Source organism: Scophthalmus maximus, chromosome 12 (assembly GCF_022379125.1).
Source record: "Scophthalmus maximus strain ysfricsl-2021 chromosome 12, ASM2237912v1, whole genome shotgun sequence".
Lineage (NCBI taxonomy): Eukaryota > Metazoa > Chordata > Actinopteri > Pleuronectiformes > Scophthalmidae > Scophthalmus > Scophthalmus maximus.
The window spans coordinates 24,943,527-24,957,545 of NC_061526.1; the positions used below are offsets into that span (position 1 = coordinate 24,943,527).

The 14,019-nt window shown below is 47.8% G+C and overlaps 3 protein-coding genes across 3 annotated transcripts; 1 reads left to right on the top strand and 2 right to left on the bottom strand.

The window, feature by feature from the left end:
• Positions 1 to 99: 99 nt before the first annotated feature.
• lta4h (leukotriene A4 hydrolase) lies at positions 100 to 5,740 on the bottom strand. The gene is made up of 19 exons (XM_047335882.1): positions 5,524 to 5,740; positions 4,995 to 5,125; positions 4,786 to 4,906; positions 4,116 to 4,184; positions 3,627 to 3,731; positions 3,308 to 3,360; positions 3,149 to 3,221; positions 2,822 to 2,962; positions 2,696 to 2,719; positions 2,457 to 2,527; positions 2,255 to 2,366; positions 1,935 to 2,079; positions 1,750 to 1,853; positions 1,604 to 1,674; positions 1,469 to 1,523; positions 1,294 to 1,389; positions 673 to 755; positions 490 to 594; positions 100 to 412 (listed from the first exon to the last, which is right to left on the bottom strand). Exons 1-19 carry the CDS (start codon positions 5,671 to 5,673, stop codon positions 268 to 270), a joined length of 1,854 nt encoding a protein of 617 aa, XP_047191838.1. The 5' UTR covers positions 5,674 to 5,740; the 3' UTR covers positions 100 to 267.
• A 959-nt stretch (positions 5,741 to 6,699) lies between these two features.
• Positions 6,700 to 9,093, bottom strand: LOC118318422 (ADP-ribosylation factor 4). Its single transcript, XM_035648064.1, has 6 exons — positions 8,844 to 9,093; positions 8,481 to 8,561; positions 8,032 to 8,141; positions 7,866 to 7,937; positions 7,533 to 7,658; positions 6,700 to 7,171 (listed from the first exon to the last, which is right to left on the bottom strand). Exons 1-6 carry the CDS (start codon positions 8,908 to 8,910, stop codon positions 7,085 to 7,087), a joined length of 543 nt encoding a protein of 180 aa, XP_035503957.1. The 5' UTR covers positions 8,911 to 9,093; the 3' UTR covers positions 6,700 to 7,084.
• Positions 9,094 to 9,529: 436 nt separating this feature from the next.
• gcc1 (GRIP and coiled-coil domain containing 1) lies at positions 9,530 to 13,948 on the top strand. Its single transcript, XM_035648019.1, has 4 exons — positions 9,530 to 9,676; positions 11,035 to 11,415; positions 11,675 to 12,331; positions 12,421 to 13,948. The coding sequence occupies exons 2-4, from the start codon at positions 11,098 to 11,100 to the stop codon at positions 13,675 to 13,677; spliced, it is 2,232 nt and encodes a 743-aa protein (XP_035503912.1). The 5' UTR covers positions 9,530 to 9,676; positions 11,035 to 11,097; the 3' UTR covers positions 13,678 to 13,948.
• The last annotated feature ends 71 nt before the right edge of the window (positions 13,949 to 14,019 follow it).

Consider the following 14,019-nt stretch of genomic DNA (forward strand, 5'->3'; position numbering starts at 1 on the left):
CTGTTCAAGATGTCATCATGTTATGTAGAGGGATTGTTACCATCTACATTCATATATATTATTACTGTGACATTTGATTCATGAAAGATGAAGACAACAGAGTTTGTCAGATTTTATTTCTTAAGAAAATGTTTTCTGCCTCCAGATGAAACATGATGTAGACAGAAAAGAATGAATATGATTATAATTTGTGAGAAAAGCCAGTGATACATGAGCAGGTAAGAAAGCAGAGCTCTGATTGGCTGCTGACACAGCGACTTCTGCGTATTACTTCTGGTTTGTGCTGGTTTTACTTGCATCCACCTTCAGGTCTTTGCCGACAAGTCCGGACGTGACCGGGTGCATCGCAGCTCGGTGACTCACGAACACTTGAACCGCTTCGTCGCTGAACTTGTCAAAGTTAAAAACTTCTCTGAAACAACCGAAGACGAGAAACAAGTTAGGACCTAAACGTGTGTGAAGATCTTCGAGTGACGAGAGCAGAAATACCTGAACAATGGTCTGGTGAACTTCATCCGGCCCTGCTCTGTCGCCATCTTCAGCGCCATGGGAACCGCCTCCTCCCAGCGGCACCGCACACACAACCTCAGCCACCTGCAGGGAGGAGACTGCCAATCAGGAGGAGGACAGGTGTCAAACAGGAAGTAAGTCAGGAGCTGCTGCAGGACTCACCTGAAGCGGATCTCTGAGTTGATACAGGCGTTGAAATCATAAAGCTCCTGCATCTTCTTCACATGAGTCAGAGGGAGAGGATCCTGAGGAGACAGAGGGGACGAGGTCTGAGGTGGTCTGAAGTGGTCTGAGGTGGTCTAAAGAGAACTTTACAGGAAGATGACTGAAGAGAACTTAACGTGAAGTGGTCTGAAGAGAACTTTACGTGAAGTGGACTGAAGAGAACTCTATGTGAAGTGGACTGAAGAGAACCCAACGTGAAGTGGTCTGAAGAGAACTCTATGTGAAGTGGTCTGAAGAGAACCCAACGTGAAGTGGTCTGAAGAGTACCCAACGTGAAGTGGTCTGAAGAGTACCCAACGTGAAGTGGTCTGAAGAGAACTTTACGTGAAGTGGACTGAAGAGTACTCTACGTGAAGTGGTCTGAAGAGAACCCAACGTGAAGTGGTCTGAAGAGAACTCAACGTGAAGTGGTCTGAAGAGAACTCAACGTGAACTTTCCATTAAGTGGACTGAGGTGGACTGAACAGAACTCTACTAGTGGACTGAAAAGAACTTCACGTGAAGTGGACTGATGTGGTCTGAATAGAACTCTACGTGAAGTGGACTGAGGTGTTTTACCTCCTGAAGCAGGAGAGACAGGAACTCGATCAGCTGGTGGGACGACAGTGTCTTCACGTCGCTCTCTTTGAAGCAGTTCAGGTCCTGGTCTTTGGCCTGTCGGGGAAATGGGACTGTGTCTTTATGATGGCCATAAAGACAATGAAACCACGTGGTCTCGAGGTCAAGGTCTTACCTTGACCCACCTCTGGCTCAGAGCGATACAGGCGTCGGACAGCGTGGTGTCGTACCTGGAACAGATGAAACTCCATCAACACTGGGTAGGTGGAGAAGTTGGAGACCTGATGGAGGATCCACAGGATCCACTTACTGAGGTTTGACAGGAGGCATCCCGGGCGTGAACATCCAGGAGTTCCAGTCCACCTTGTTCAGAACGTCCACCTGAGAGAAAGAAAGGACACGTGAACTCCTCATTCACCTGGAACCTAAACGGACCGAACTGGACCTGCTTCTCACTTTGTCTTTGAAGTAGCTGAACAGGTGATTCTTCCACTCGTCCGTGGTGACGCTGCTGTAGGCAAACAGCTGGATGTACGACTTCACGAAGCCCATGAACACCTCTGAGGAAGAGGAGGAGCAACAGGTGAGGCAACATGTTGGTGGGAGGAGGAAGAGGAGGAGGGAAGAGGAAGAGGAGTTACCTGGGCCTCCCATCAGCTCCTCCAGGTGATACAGCAGAGCGAAGCCTTTCTCGTAGGGAACAGAGGAGAAGGCGTCGTCAGGGTCGACGTCCTGCAGACTGGGAACCAGGTTGGTCAGAGGGTTGTCGGCCCCGAACGTGTTCACCTGAGGAAGGACACGCTCAGGTGAGGGCAGACGGGTGAGGACACACAGGTGAGAGACAGGCAGGTGAGAGACAGATGGGTGAGGACAGACGGGTGAGAGACAGACGGGTGAGAGACAGACAGGTGAGAGACAGATGGGTGAGAGACAGACGGGTGAGAGACAGACAGGTGCTCACAGAGTCCTGCAGCTCCTTCCAGCCTCCGATGGCTTTGAACTGTCTGAACTGTTCACTCTCCATACACCTGCCAATCATCCTCTCCAGGTAAACTGTGTGACCCTCGTTCAACCTGAGGACCAGACCACATCATCGTCATCATCATCATCATCATCATCATCGTCATCATTATCATCATGTGTGTGCATGTGTGTGTGTGTACCAGAAGTGTTCCCAGGTCTTGTTGGTCACCAGGTTCCCAGTCCAGCTGTGGGAGATCTCATGTGCGATCACCTGATGAACAACATGTAATGAACACGTGAACATGAACACGTCAACTTGAACACCTGAACATGAACACCTGAACATGAACACCTGAACACGTCAACATGATCATGTGAACCTGAACACATCAACATGAACATGTGAACTTGAACATGAGAAGTTTTGTGTTTTACTCACGTTAGACAGAGATTTATCTCCTGCCTGTAAACACACACACAAACATGATGTCAACAACCATCTCATTCATCTGAATATGAGTGTGTGTGTGTGTGTGTGTGTGTGTGTGTGTGTGTGTGTAAGTACCAGCAGTGTGGGCGTGGCGAAGGTCAGGCAGGGGTTCTCCATGCCGCCGTACGGGAAAGATGGCGGAAGAACCAGGATGTCGTACTGACCCCAAACATAGGGTCCAGCCAAGTCCTCGGCTGTCTTCAACATGGCCTCCGTCTGACGGACACAGGACATTTATCAATCAATAACTAAAGGTTCTTCTCAGTCGACACTAGAGGTTAGGGTTCTGGTATAAGGTTCTATGTAAAGGTTCTTCTCAGTCGACAGGAGAGGTTAGGGTTCTGGTAAAAGGTTCTGTGTGAAGTTTCTGTTCTGAAATGTTCCTGTCTGACGTTGACTCACCTCAGAAAACTCAAACGCTGATTTATCCACAAACTCTTTCTCGGACCAAACTCTGGACCTGGGGCCAATCTGCCTGTGGACCAATCAGAGCACAGATTCAGTGGTTACTTGGTGACATGTGACATGATGACATCATCCGACAGACGAGCTGCAGATTACCTGCTCTCCAGAGCGCCGACCACGATGGCGATCAGGTAGGACGGCATCGGCACCTTAGGACGATCAGAATCCAGAGACATATTATATATATATATATATATATATATATTCATATCTCACAGATCATATCTCGCATCATCACAACAGATCACTACTCGTGGTTCTAGAGTCTGAAAGAGTAGAACAAGAAGTAGAACCTTCAGCCACCAGGCTCATCCCTTCTGGAACCAGGAAACAGATCAGATTTAAAACTTCTGAACCTTCTCGTATTGGTCGAGACTGAACTCCCATCATGTATCTGTCTCCCTCATGTACTGACCGTCTGTCTGAACCTGTAAATGATGCGACGGTTGTCCTGAGGATCTACTTCCTGTCCGTCTCTCACTGCACTCATCACAGCTACCAGGTCCTTAGGGACAGACACCTGAGGAAGACAGACAGGAAGAGACACCTGAGGTGGGCGGACAGGTACTGACACCAGAGGAGGACAGACAGGAAGAGACACCTGAGGAGGACAGACAGGTAGAGACACCTGAGGAAGACAGGCAGGTAAAGACACCTGAGGAGGACGGACAGGTAGAGACACCTGAGGAGGACAGACAGTAAGAGACACCTGAGGAAGATAGACAGGTAAAGACACCTGAGGAGGACAGACAGGTAGAGATACCTGAGGAAGACAGACAGGTAAGAGACACCTGAGGAAGATAGACAGGTAAAGACACCTGAGGATGACAGACAGGTAGAGATACCTGAGGAAGACAGACAGGTAGAGACACCTGAGGAGGTCGAAGGTCAGAGTTCATATTACCTGGGCATAGTAGGTGTGTTTGACAGATGGACTGTCCTGACACGGGATCATACTCCTGCAGTGATGAGCCTGTCAGACAAGACACAGGGGAAACCACGTCAGCTGTTTGAACCAGTTTTATTTAAACTAATTCAAAAACCTCACAGTAACTGATCGTTATACTATTATTAATATGTTGTTAATATAGTATTAATAATGATAATAATAATAATAATAATAATAATAATAATTAATAATAATATTATTAATCTGTCGTGAGTTTTCATCTTGAACATGATGTTAATGTTTGATGTTGATGAAGAACAAACTGTTGATGAACATTTTAATAAAACATTTAATGTTTCAGCAGCAGGAAGTCAACGAGCTGCGACATGATGACATCACTGTTCATAACGAACTGAAATGTTCCAGATTTAAGATCATTTCATTTATTTTCAGGAAGTGAACATGTGGAAAGTTTCCTGTTTGTTCACTGAAGAAACTTCAGGATGTGTGGACATCATCTAAAGAAACAGTTTCACCACCAGACGTCCGCTGATCAGCTGATCCTCTGTGACCAATAGGAGGCGAGCTCACCTGACACTGACTGAACTGATCCTGTGACCAATAGGAGGCGAGCTCACCTGACACTGAGTGTACTGATCCTGTGACCAATAGGAGGCAAGCTCACCTGACACTGACTGAACAGGTACGGTTGTTTCTTCCCAGCCGTCTGTTCAGGCGCGAGCCACTGCAGAGCCGACGCAGACGGAGACGTCTCATAGGTCACCTCCACGATCACATGCTGCCCTCTGATTGGTCCGGAGCACAAACACAAACACAGTCCCCACACGTTCTCTGACACAGAAGAAGACGGACATGACGGACAGGTGTGCTCACCTGGAGAGGTCAAAGGGCAGAGTGATGTCCAGTGGTGACCCCTTGAAGCTGTGTTTCGGGCCCAGACTGAAGCGAGCCGCCTGCCCATTGGCCGACACAGAGACGACCGTCAGATCTCTGGAGTCCAAAGTCTGGAGCAGATAGAGTTTCTGATAAATCATCTGGTGACCTCTGACCCCCGTCTGCTCACCTGCACTTTGTCATCACACCTCAGATCGAAGTTCACGAGACAAAGTTATTTCATAACATGAAGGCTCTTTGTCTCTGATCTCATGAACATAACGGATCAATAACAATTAGAATTCAATTCATTTTTAAAAACTTCTGATCAGAACCTCACGGAACCTTGAAGACAGAGTGCAGGGCAACAGAACCCACAGAGCAGCCTTCATGTGAATGAAGGGTTGTTCCGTGACGCCTTCAGGGACCAGACACACGGTGAATAAAAATAACTGACTGAATGGGACCGTTAGCCCGATGCTAACATGCAGCTGCACCGGAGCAGAGCACCGGGGTCTGTTAACTTTACCAGGGAAGAGAACCGGTCCTCCAGAGCCTCCACGGTCAGCGCCACCTTGCCCCTGATGACGTGTCTGTCAAAGTCCAGGTCAAAGGTCAAGTTCAGGTGTCTGGTGACAAACCTGGTGAAGGAGGAGAAGGAGCACGGGTCAGAAGACATGATGGGTCCGGTAACAACGGTGGGATTCGACCGACTGTCTGACAGACGGGACGTCGACGGGAACAGGCTCCGCTCACGTCCGGTACCGAGCTTTTCACAATAAGAGCGGACACAAGAGCCGCAGAAGTGAGCTTTTATTTTGAAGCTTCGCGGAGGATTTGATAAAAATCTCTTCAATTTGTATTATTATATAATAATTTAAATAACTGAATTTATCAGGGTTATCAGTACTTTTACTCTCAAGGCTCATCAAACACCACATCATGTCTGTTTATATATACACGTTTATTTTTCATTAATATTGAATCAAATGAATTATGGCTCATGATGTTAAAACACATCAATGTTGTTTTACAAGATATTTTTCTCCATAATTTCACATCGATGTTTAATTTTCATCAAATCACAAACCATTAATTCCATGAACTCAACTCGACACACGAGCTGGTGAGACAACGAAACATCTTCAGTTATTAAATCTGTTCAAAATACAATAATGTTACATTAATAAAACATCGTGATTTTATGAGAATATGTCGTTAAACCGATGTAAATAGGCATTAGGGTTAGTCGCACATGTTCAAGTGCGACTAACCCTAACCCAACCCTAAATATGTTCCACTTGAACACATTATAACATTTCATATTATAAAATATTATTGGTCTTTATCGTGAAAATTTAAACATTTATTCTGCTTGTTTTTAAATTTCTGATTAAAACAAGTTGTAATAGTTTTACATTACAGCATCAGAATAATATCATAGTCATAGGTTCATAATTAATGAGAAGTTACAATGAAAAACGTCAAGTGAATCATTTTGTTAAAACTAAAAATTCATTTCGTTTTTATGGAAATAAAACCGGAAACGTTCGTAACAAGGGTTAGGGGCTAGTTCATGAAAAAATATTTTTTGATTCATCCCAGAACTTTTTTAAACCTTTGAACGTTCGGGATCTATTCTTCAGAATCAAAATATGAATTTTCTTATAAATGAGAATAAAAATCAAAAATGTGTCAAACAGGAAACAGGTGAAGAAAAAACATTTATTGCATCATCATCATCAGTCTGTTTCTTCTTCTTCACATTGATAAGGAATGACAAGGCCTTCAGGGTCGGCTCCGTGGAATCATTCATTACACGACAGGTGACGTCACCTGCAGGTAGCCCCGCCCCCTGCAGGTAGCCCCGCCCCTCCCGATGCACTCAACCATGACTCAGTTAAAACATGCGGATTAAAAGAAAAACAGATCTAACAAACATCTGAAGAACAGGTGAGCTCGGAGTCCGTGACATCACTTCCTCCTACAGACACATTTATAATTTAAAAAAACAAAGTCAGTCCTGTAAAATGTTCCTCCTCCTCCGTCTGTACACGGTGACAGTCGCTTCCTGTTTCCTGTCAGGTGGTCTAGCGTTTCGACAGCTCATTGGACAACCAGTCCAGCCCCTCGTACAGACCCGTACCCTGCGTGGCACAAGTGGCCTGAACGTGCCACTGAGGAGACAAGGAAACGGGTGAAACGAGTCAGAGACACCTGCTGCTGACACACGTAACAACACGCCCTTATTGTGAAATCGAGACAGAACTAGTTCAGGGACCAAACGTGAAACAAACATCACAATCTGTTCGTACAGAAAAAAAATATTTAAAAGCTATTTCAAACACTCTTTGTTATGATGTGAATGCGATGTCATTATGATGTCATAATGTCCCGTGTGGCACTGCAGTTTCCTGTTGAACATCTGTCACTCACCTCCCAACAGCTGCAGGAAGTTTCAACTCCACTCATTTTGTCTCCATTTCAAAATAAGAGCAGTGTAGATTATTGATATTGATTATTGGTTATTGATCTTACAGTTCTGCTGCGCAGGCTGTGCAGACCCAGTTTGTCGGTGAGTTCAGTGACTCCCATGGCGTTCGGAAGATCCTGTTTGTTAGCAAACACCAGAAGAACAGCCTCCTTCAACTCGTCCTCTTGGATCTACAGGGAGTCATGTGACTAATTATTAAACTTATTATAATATATTATATACCATTATTACTCTGCATGAAGTGGCTTTGGTCGCTTTCTAGTCAATAACAATATGATTGACATTACTATAACGTACCTCGACCTCATGCTGATGTTATTTGTTGCAGATTTGTGAAAGTTGAATATTGTTCTGTAGAATATTAAAGATTCTCTCACCATCTTGTTGAGCTCCTCCGCAGACTCGGCTACTCTCTCTCTGTCGTTACTGTCCACGACAAAGATCAGACCCTACAGAGGTCAAACATCACAGGTCAAAGGTCAGCATTGATCCTAAAGAGTGACATCACAGACGTGGTATCAACAACAGGTGCAGGTTCAGTACCTGTGTGTTCTGGAAGTAGTGTCTCCACAGAGGTCGGATCTTGTCCTGACCACCGACGTCCCAGACAGTGAAGCAGATGTTCTTATACTCGACCGTCTCCACGTTGAAACCTGGACAGACGCTCGTCTGATTAAAGGATCATCTCATCTTAATAAACTGTGTGTCTGTGTGTGATGACATGTTGTTCATATTCTGAAACAAAACATCAGTTCATTACAAACCAGAGCCCTTTATCACCTGGCTCCACTTCAGGTGGAGGAGGCGGAGTCAATAATGACTGCTTTAATATTTATTATGTTTTAATTTATCAGATGAACTGAACCAGTGACGTCAACAGATGTTTACTGTCAATGCTCAACAACAGAGTTCACGTGCAGCCCAGAAATGAATATACGACATCAACAACAATAATGATGATGATGATTCTGTGATGAGTGTTGACCCGTTACCGATCGTCGGGATGGTCGTGACGATCTCTCCGAGCTTCAGTTTGTAGAGGATCGTTGTTTTTCCAGCTGCGTCCAAACCCACTGAAACAGAACAGACGTGACGGTGAACCGGACGTTCCCGACGCTCGGGTAACTGGGTTAGCACCGAGCCTCGGACGGCTAAGCGGGTTAGCTCCCGGCATGTCTCGTCCCTCGCGGAGGTGTCGTTCAGGCACCGGGACTCGACAACCGGGATCATAAAAACATATTCATATATCATTTGTCTAAAAACATAAACCGGGGCGCGAGGCGTGTTCTTCCGCCTACCGCCGGTTAGCCTCGGAGCTAGTTAGCCTCGGAGCTAGTTAGCCTAGCAGCGCTCACCCATCAGGATCCTCATCTGCTTCTTCCCGAAGAACCGGGAGAACAGACTCGAGATCGTCAGCCCCATTTTACTGGAATGTCCCGGTTCAGCAGCGGGAGGAGGTCGGCCAGTCGGTCCGGGAGCAGCGGCGGGGCAGAGCCGGGGAGAACACCGGGAGAACACCGGGAGAATACCGGGGGCAGGCGGAGAAGAACCGGAGTGGGCGCAGCTCCTCCTCGGTGCCACGTCCAGGCCAACGCGGAATAAATGACGTCACTGTTTGGAAAAACTTTATTAACACGCAGAGCGAGATGATATGTTCATGGTCTGCTGGAAAGAATGTACATTCAAAAACTCAGTCTTAATACAGTTAAAACAATATGTTCTATTCACATACAACAAGTTCAACATATCAATTTACAAAAAGATTTCATCTTCATCAACTGTTACTGAAAACACAGAAGTAAACCGGGTAACACATCTTTATGTTTTATCACTAAATTACTTTTACTGATTCGTTTCTATTGTATGTTTCATAAACTGAGTCATTGAACTTAGTTAGTGTTGATACACTTTGATTTTGACCGCCAGTATTTTTACATAGGAGACAAGAATAATTATTTAATAACAATAACATTCGATCAATAATCAACCTTATGATAACAAGTCTGTGGTTGTGGTGAAAAATCCGGATGACCATGAACGCGTCCTTGAATACCCGCCTCCTCCCCCTCCTTCAGTTCCGGTTCAGTTCAACATGGCGGCCGGTGGCTGACAAGTAAAAATGTTTACAAGAGTTTTATTTGTTCACAATTTAAAAACTTGTTTTATATGAAAAGAACCGTTTAATGAGGTAAGAGCCGGAGGGACGTTGGTGGCAGCGATCAACAGTGATGTTGTCTGTTCGTCAGTGATGTGTCTGTTCGTCAGTGATGTGGTCAGTGATGTCTGTTCGTCAGTGATGTTGTCTGTTCGTCAGTGATGTCTGTTTGTCAGTGATGTGGTCAGTGATGTCTGTTCGTCAGTGATGTTGTCTGTTCGTCAGTGATGTCTGTTTGTCAGTGATGTGGTCAGTGATGTCTGTTCGTCAGTGATGTTGTCTGTTCGTCAGTGATGTCTGTTTGTCAGTGATGTGGTCAGTGATGTCTGTTCGTCAGTGATGTTGTCTGTTTGTCAGTGATGTGGACAGTGATGTGGTCAGTGATGATGTCTGTTTGTCAGTGATGTGTCTGTTCATCAGTGATGATGTCTGTTTGTCAGTGATGTGTCTGTTCATCAGTGATGTGTCTGTTTGTCAGTGATGTGGTCAGTGATGTTGTCTGTTCGTCAGTGATGTTGTCTGTTTGTCAGTGATGTGGACAGTGATGTGGTCAGTGATGATGTCTGTTTGTCAGTGATGTGTCTGTTCATCAGTGATGATGTCTGTTTGTCAGTGATGTGTCTGTTCGTCAGTGATGTGGTCAGTGATGTTGTCTGTTCGTCAGTGATGTTGTCTGTACGTCAGTGATGTGGTCAGTGATGTTGTCTGTTTGTCAGTGATGTGGTCAGTGATGTTGTCTGTTTGTCAGTGATGTGGTCAGTGATGTTGTCTGTTCGTCAGTGATGTGTGTGTTCGTCTGTTTGTCAGTGATGTGGTCAGTGATGTTGTCTGTTCGTCAGTGATGTGTCTGTTCGTCAGTGATGTGGTCAGTGATGTTGTCTGTTCGTCAGTGATGTGGTCAGTGATGTGTCTGTTCGTCAGTGATGTGGTCAGTGATGTTGTCTGTTCGTCAGTGATGTGTGTGTTCGTCTGTTTGTCAGTGATGTGGTCAGTGATGTTGTCTGTTCGTCAGTGATGTGTCTGTTCGTCAGTGATGTGGTCAGTGATGTTGTCTGTTCGTCAGTGATGTGGTCAGTGATGTGTCTGTTCGTCAGTGATGTGGTCAGTGATGTTGTCTGTTCGTCAGTGATGTGTGTGTTCGTCTGTTTGTCAGTGATGTTGTCTGTTCGTCAGTGATGTGTCTGTTCATCAGTGATGTGTCTGTTCGTCAGTGATGTGGTCAGTGATGTGTCTGTTCGTCAGTGATGTGGTCAGTGATGTTGTCTGTTCGTCAGTGATGTGGTCAGTGATGTTGTCTGTTCGTCTGTGATGTGGTCAGTGATGTGGTCAGTGATGTTATCTGTTAGCCTATGATGTTGTCCCAGCTCCTGATGAAATGTGACTCATTTCAGAAAGTTCTTTTCCTGACGATGGAACCGTTCTGATCGGACTTGGACCTGAACACGAACGGAGTCATGGAGAAGTTCGGGATGAGTTTCGTAGGCGGGCCCAGTCGGAAGGAGCTGCTGGACTCCGTCGAGGCCCAGAAGAAGCAGCTGGTCCAGTACCAGAGCCGCTTCAAGGACGTGGTCCAGGCCTACAAGAGTCTTCTCAAGGAGAAGGAGGCTCTGGAGTCCAGTCTCAAGGTCCTGACCGTGACCCAGGAGGGTCAGAGTACCACCAGCACCGCCCCGGACCTCACAGAGGACGGCTGCTCGCTGCACAGCGAGGACAGCGTAGACACGTCCAGTGAGACCAGAGGGGACCAGTCCGAGGAAGACCAGGGAGAACTGGTACGTTTGAAACGTCGTTCAGTTCCAAATTCATTAAATCACACGACAAAGAAACGAGATGTGACCAGAGCAACACTCACACAAGTTTGACTTTTCACGTCAGACATTGTCAGAGTGAGACCGGACATTAATATAGAAAAATATATAGAATAAAAAATAAAATATATCTCTAAATATATCTAAATATAAACTAGAGCTCAAAGTGCAACTGGGTCGTGATGAAACGTGTTGAATATGAATGGACTCTTCTGTCCTGCAGACGCTGAGAGCCGAGAGGGCGGAGCTTGAGACCAGCAGTGTGGGAGCTGAGACTCAACAGGCCACGCCCCTCCCGAGCCTGGAGGCGGAGCGTCGACTCGCCCAGCTGAAGAGCCAACTGAGCACCCTCACTGGCGCTCTCGCCACAGTGACGCAGGAGAAGTCTCGAATGGAGGCGAGTTTCCAGGCCGACAAGCGTCAGCTGAAGCAGGAAGTGGAGGAGCTGCAGGAGCGTCTGGTCACCGTGACGACGCAGCAGGAGGCGGAGCTGCGCTCGCTGCAGCTGCAGCTGGCCGAGGGTCGAGCTCGCATCATCACGCAGCAGCACGAGCGCGAGCAGGAGCAGGGCGACCACGTGCAGCAGCTGAGGGAGCTGCAGAGGATCCTGCAGCAGGAACGAGACCTGCGACAGGACGCCGAACTCCACCTGCAGGACGCCAACACCGCCCTCTTGATGACATCACAGGCCGCAGACCGGGGGGCGGAGTCCGAAGTTCATCTGAATCAGGTGAGGGACGAGAGAAATGAGCTAAAGAGGAGGCTGCAGGCTGCAGAGGCAGACCAGAAGAAACCGGATCCCAGAGTGGACGAGCTCCAGCAGGAGCTGACGGAACTGAAGAACCACTTCCAGAAGAAGATCCACACCGAGACCAGGAAGGTAGGATCCATAGAACCCAACAGAACCAGGTCAGGACATGAATCAAGACCAGGCAGGTTCTAGTCTGAACTCCCTCTCTGTATTTTCAGGCATGCGAAGTGGAGGAACGCGCTCGTGAACGTGCTCAGGCTGCAGAGATCCGGATCGCAGGTCTGGAGCAGCGAGTGTCAGAGCTGTCGGAGCTGCTCGGTGCCTGTGAGAAGACGAGGCAGCGAGACCAGCAGGCCGCTCAGAGACTCCGAGACCGGATCCTGCAGTTGGACACTGAGAACAAAACGCTGGCCATCGCCGCCTCCAGCAGGTCCACCTCGGACCTCGGCCTGGACGAGTCGCAGCTGGACGTCAGCGCGCTGAAGGAGAAGCTGGGAAAAGTGAAGAAGCTGCTGCTGCTGGCAGCTCAGAGGAACCCAGACCAGAACCTCCGGGACCTGGCAGAGGCGGAGGCGGAGCCGGGTGGGGACAGAGCCTCCGCGCTCGTCTACCAGCAGGAGCTGCGGCAGCTGAAGGATGAGTTTGAACGTTACAAGCTGCGAGCGCAGGTGGTGTTGAAGAACAAGAACACCAAAGACGGCAGCCAGGCCAAAGAGCTGGAGGAGGTCCGGGACCAGCTGGTGGAGTTGAAGGAGAAGTACATCAACCTGCGGATCCAGAGCGACGAGGACAAAGTCCAACACTGCCGGGAGCTGGAGGAGCGGCAGCAAGAGGCGGCGCTGCTGCAGCAGAGCCACAGACAGGAAGTGGAGCGGGCGGAGGCGCTGCACCGCGACGAGCTGTTGCGCCTGGAGGCGGAGCTTCACAAACAGAGGGAGCGGACCATGGCCCTGCTGGACGAGAAGGACCTGGAGCTGGAGAGGTTGCGGGCCGCCGCCGCCGCGCTCGTCCGCAGCAACGACCGTGTCGAGGCAAACGAGCCCGAGCCCGAGACAGAGGGCGACATAGTCGGCCAGGCGTTGCAGAGAGTCGCGCCCGCCGAACCCACGCTGCTGCTGTACGCCGAACAGCTGTCCAGGAAGGAGGTGGAGGTCGGCAGCCTGCGGCGGCAAAAACACCGGCTGGAGGAGGACCTGCACCAGCTGCAGGCTCGGCTCATCGCTAACGGAGAGCGGCACGATGAGGAGGTGACGGAGCTGCGAGGACGACTCGACAAACTGATCCGTGACCAGAGCCGAGAGGGCGCCAACATGGAGTACCTGAAGAATGTCATCTACAAGTTCCTGACGCTTCACGACGCCAGCGAGAGGCAGCAGACGCTCACCGCCATACTCACCATCCTGCACTTCAGCCCCCAGGAGAAACACCAGGTCCTGAGGCTGCAGGGGGCGACATGGTGGACCAACAGGAAGTAACACACCTGAAGAAAAAACACCTCGTCCTGGTGGACCAACAGGAAGTAAAACACCGGAAGAACAAACAATAATCTGGGTGTATTAGTAAAGTAGTTTTTTCTCTGGTTCCTCCTCTTGATTGATCTTGTGTTAATAAAGTTTCAGTTCTTCTGTACAAACTGTATATGAACATATTAAACTTATATGATGAGATCATCATGACCTTCAAATCATTGAGATGTATATTTTTCATTGCTTATTGAAATTAAACTTTTTCTTCCTGCTTCACGAACTTTGTAGAATTTCAGTCTGAAATTCTTGAGTAAATTTTACAGTTAAAACAAACATAACGTTTCCGTGACG